Source organism: Lethenteron reissneri, unplaced genomic scaffold (genome assembly GCF_015708825.2).
Source record: "Lethenteron reissneri isolate LAM-NWPU_2019-01 unplaced genomic scaffold, ASM1570882v1 scaffold_916, whole genome shotgun sequence".
Lineage (NCBI taxonomy): Eukaryota > Metazoa > Chordata > Hyperoartia > Petromyzontiformes > Petromyzontidae > Lethenteron > Lethenteron reissneri.
The window spans coordinates 1-2,309 of NW_026892457.1; the positions used below are offsets into that span (position 1 = coordinate 1).

The following is a 2,309-nucleotide window of genomic DNA, read 5'->3' on the forward strand; positions in this document are numbered from 1 at the left end:
TCGTCTCTTCTCACAATTCAAGTTCCTAGAATCAACCCACCCGCGCCTGCAACATGGCTTCATCCCAGAGGTCGCAATCGGATACCCGTACCCTACCCGTACCCTACCCGTACCCGGCCGGGTACGGGTAGGGTACGGCCGGGTACGGGTACCCTTTGCGACCCTAGTGTGGCCGGGTACGGGTAAGGAATCAAAACCCGTTTGCGACCTCTGGCATGGATGCAAGGGGGTGGGGGGGGCAACGGGGCAATGGGGCAGGCACGGCAATCACCAGTGGTGCAGAACGTCGTTGATGAGGTAGATGAGGTGCAGGCGTAGCTCGAAGCTGGAGCCCGGACGCACGATCCTCCAGCGCAGGTACTCGGCCAGCGCCTCGCACACCCCCGTTGACTTGGCGTTTGAGAAGATCCACGTCTTGCCGGTCTGCATGCAGCGCACGCGAGAAGTCATCGCCGCCGTCACATCACCGTCGCATGCAACGTCACCGTCGCTAACATACGATCGCACCATCACCGTGACATGCAGACCATCATCCGCAAACATTGACACGCATCACACACACACACCACCACTAACACATTGTCACACGGATTGCATCACACATCAATACCGTTGGACACAGCATCACACACCAACACCGTGACACATCATTTTCACAAACCAACACTAATCACACACACACACATCGTCACGCACTAACAACATTAACACATTCACAACCACACCCAAAAACCGTCACACAGACACAATCACCGTCTCAAAAACGCACGCTGTGTTCGCCATTACGCACATACCAAAACCATCTCGTGCACACACACAATAGACTGCTCAATCAACGCTGTTGGTGCTGGTGGAGGGGTGAGGTGCCATACAGAGATGGCGTCCTTAGTGCACGTGTCGATGATCGGCTGCAGGAGGCCGTCCAGGTCGCTCAGGCTGAGCTGGGCCTCGGCGGCCATTGCGCGCACGCGCGCCTCCTGGGCCGCACACACGGCCGCCTCCATCTGCTCCTGGCGTCACGCGGGGCGGCAAACGCACACCGTTACCGTGGGGACGCTCATGCGCCGTTGCTGCGGAACAGCAACCCTCGCCAGCCTGTTGCATGGCAACACTTTGTCAGCACCTCCCTGTTGCACAGCAATATTTCCGATTAGCTCAACTGTTACCAAGCAAACTATCCATCAGTACCTCCCTGTTGCATAGCAATGCTACCAATTATTACCTCCCTGTTGCATAGGAACACTCACCGTCAACACCTCCCTATTGCACGGCAAACACTACTCATCAGAACCTTCCTGTTGCATAGCGACACAACCCTTCAGCAACAAGACGAATCTGCACCATCCTGTTGCATGGCAACCCTGCTCATCGTTGCCGACTTTCACACGCACCACTCGCTCAGCACCAGGGTCACCTGCTGGCCCCCCTCACCTGCTGCTGCTGCAGGAGGTGCTGCTGCTGTTGCTGCAAGTTGGCGAGCTCTGCTGGATCTGCTCCTGCACATGCTGCGGGCTGGGGACCATGCGGCCACCGGGCGCCACCGGGCCGGCGTTGAACGGTCCGTCGGGGCCCGCGACTGGCGGGCGCCACCCTACCGGGCGTCCACAACGACGACGGTAACGACAGCGTTGAGGACGAGCTCACACTCGCCACCACCACCCCACGGAAGATGAACGTGCAATCGACGAGCACGCGGTTCCATCCATAACAGAGTTTTCGCTGGGTCAGATCACGTAAATATCAATGTGTCGTTAAACCCGCCACCACCCGACACAGCCAATTAGCAAGGTTCGTCACGTAAACAACACGTCCGTTTAGTTACTGCTTGGTCGAGAAAGCCTACGTGTTAAACACATTCCCATCGCGCAAAGATGTTTTATCATCGCGTCATCACAAGCCCGGTTCACACCTGAGAGGGGACCACAGGCATCTGCGGCTGCGCCGGCATCAGGGGCTGCTGCTGCTGCTGCTGCCAGGGGGGCAGCGACGGCTGCACGGGGTCGGGTCCCTGCTGCTGCCAGGGCGGGAGGCCCTGGAGGGCAGCGGACGGCAGCGGTTGGGCAGCAGCTGTTGCCACGGGGGCAGCACCGGGTCGGGCTGCGGCTGAGGCTGCTGCCAGGGCGGCAAGGCCTGCTGCTGCCCGGGGCTGGCTTGGCCCTGCAAGGACATGAACACGGAGACGAAGGAGATTGTCATTTGTTTTATAATCCTGGTTTTGATGTTCCTTCTCACTCCGATGTATTCGCAACAGCGATATGTGTATTGAAAAGAAACCGATATACATATGGCCACTGTGATGCCTGACTTAG

At 58.2% G+C, this 2,309-nt stretch overlaps 1 protein-coding gene across 1 annotated transcript; it reads right to left on the reverse strand.

Moving 5' to 3' along the window:
• Positions 1-271: 271 nt before the first annotated feature.
• On the reverse strand, positions 272-2,081 carry LOC133340213 (calcium homeostasis endoplasmic reticulum protein-like; the record flags this gene model as incomplete). The annotated part of the gene is made up of 4 exons (XM_061548241.1): positions 1,910-2,081; positions 1,432-1,591; positions 873-1,010; positions 272-423 (listed from the first exon to the last, which is right to left on the reverse strand). Coding segments are annotated over exons 3-4 (284 nt in total), but the record flags the coding sequence as incomplete, so codon positions are not given.
• Positions 2,082-2,309: the final 228 nt, after the last annotated feature.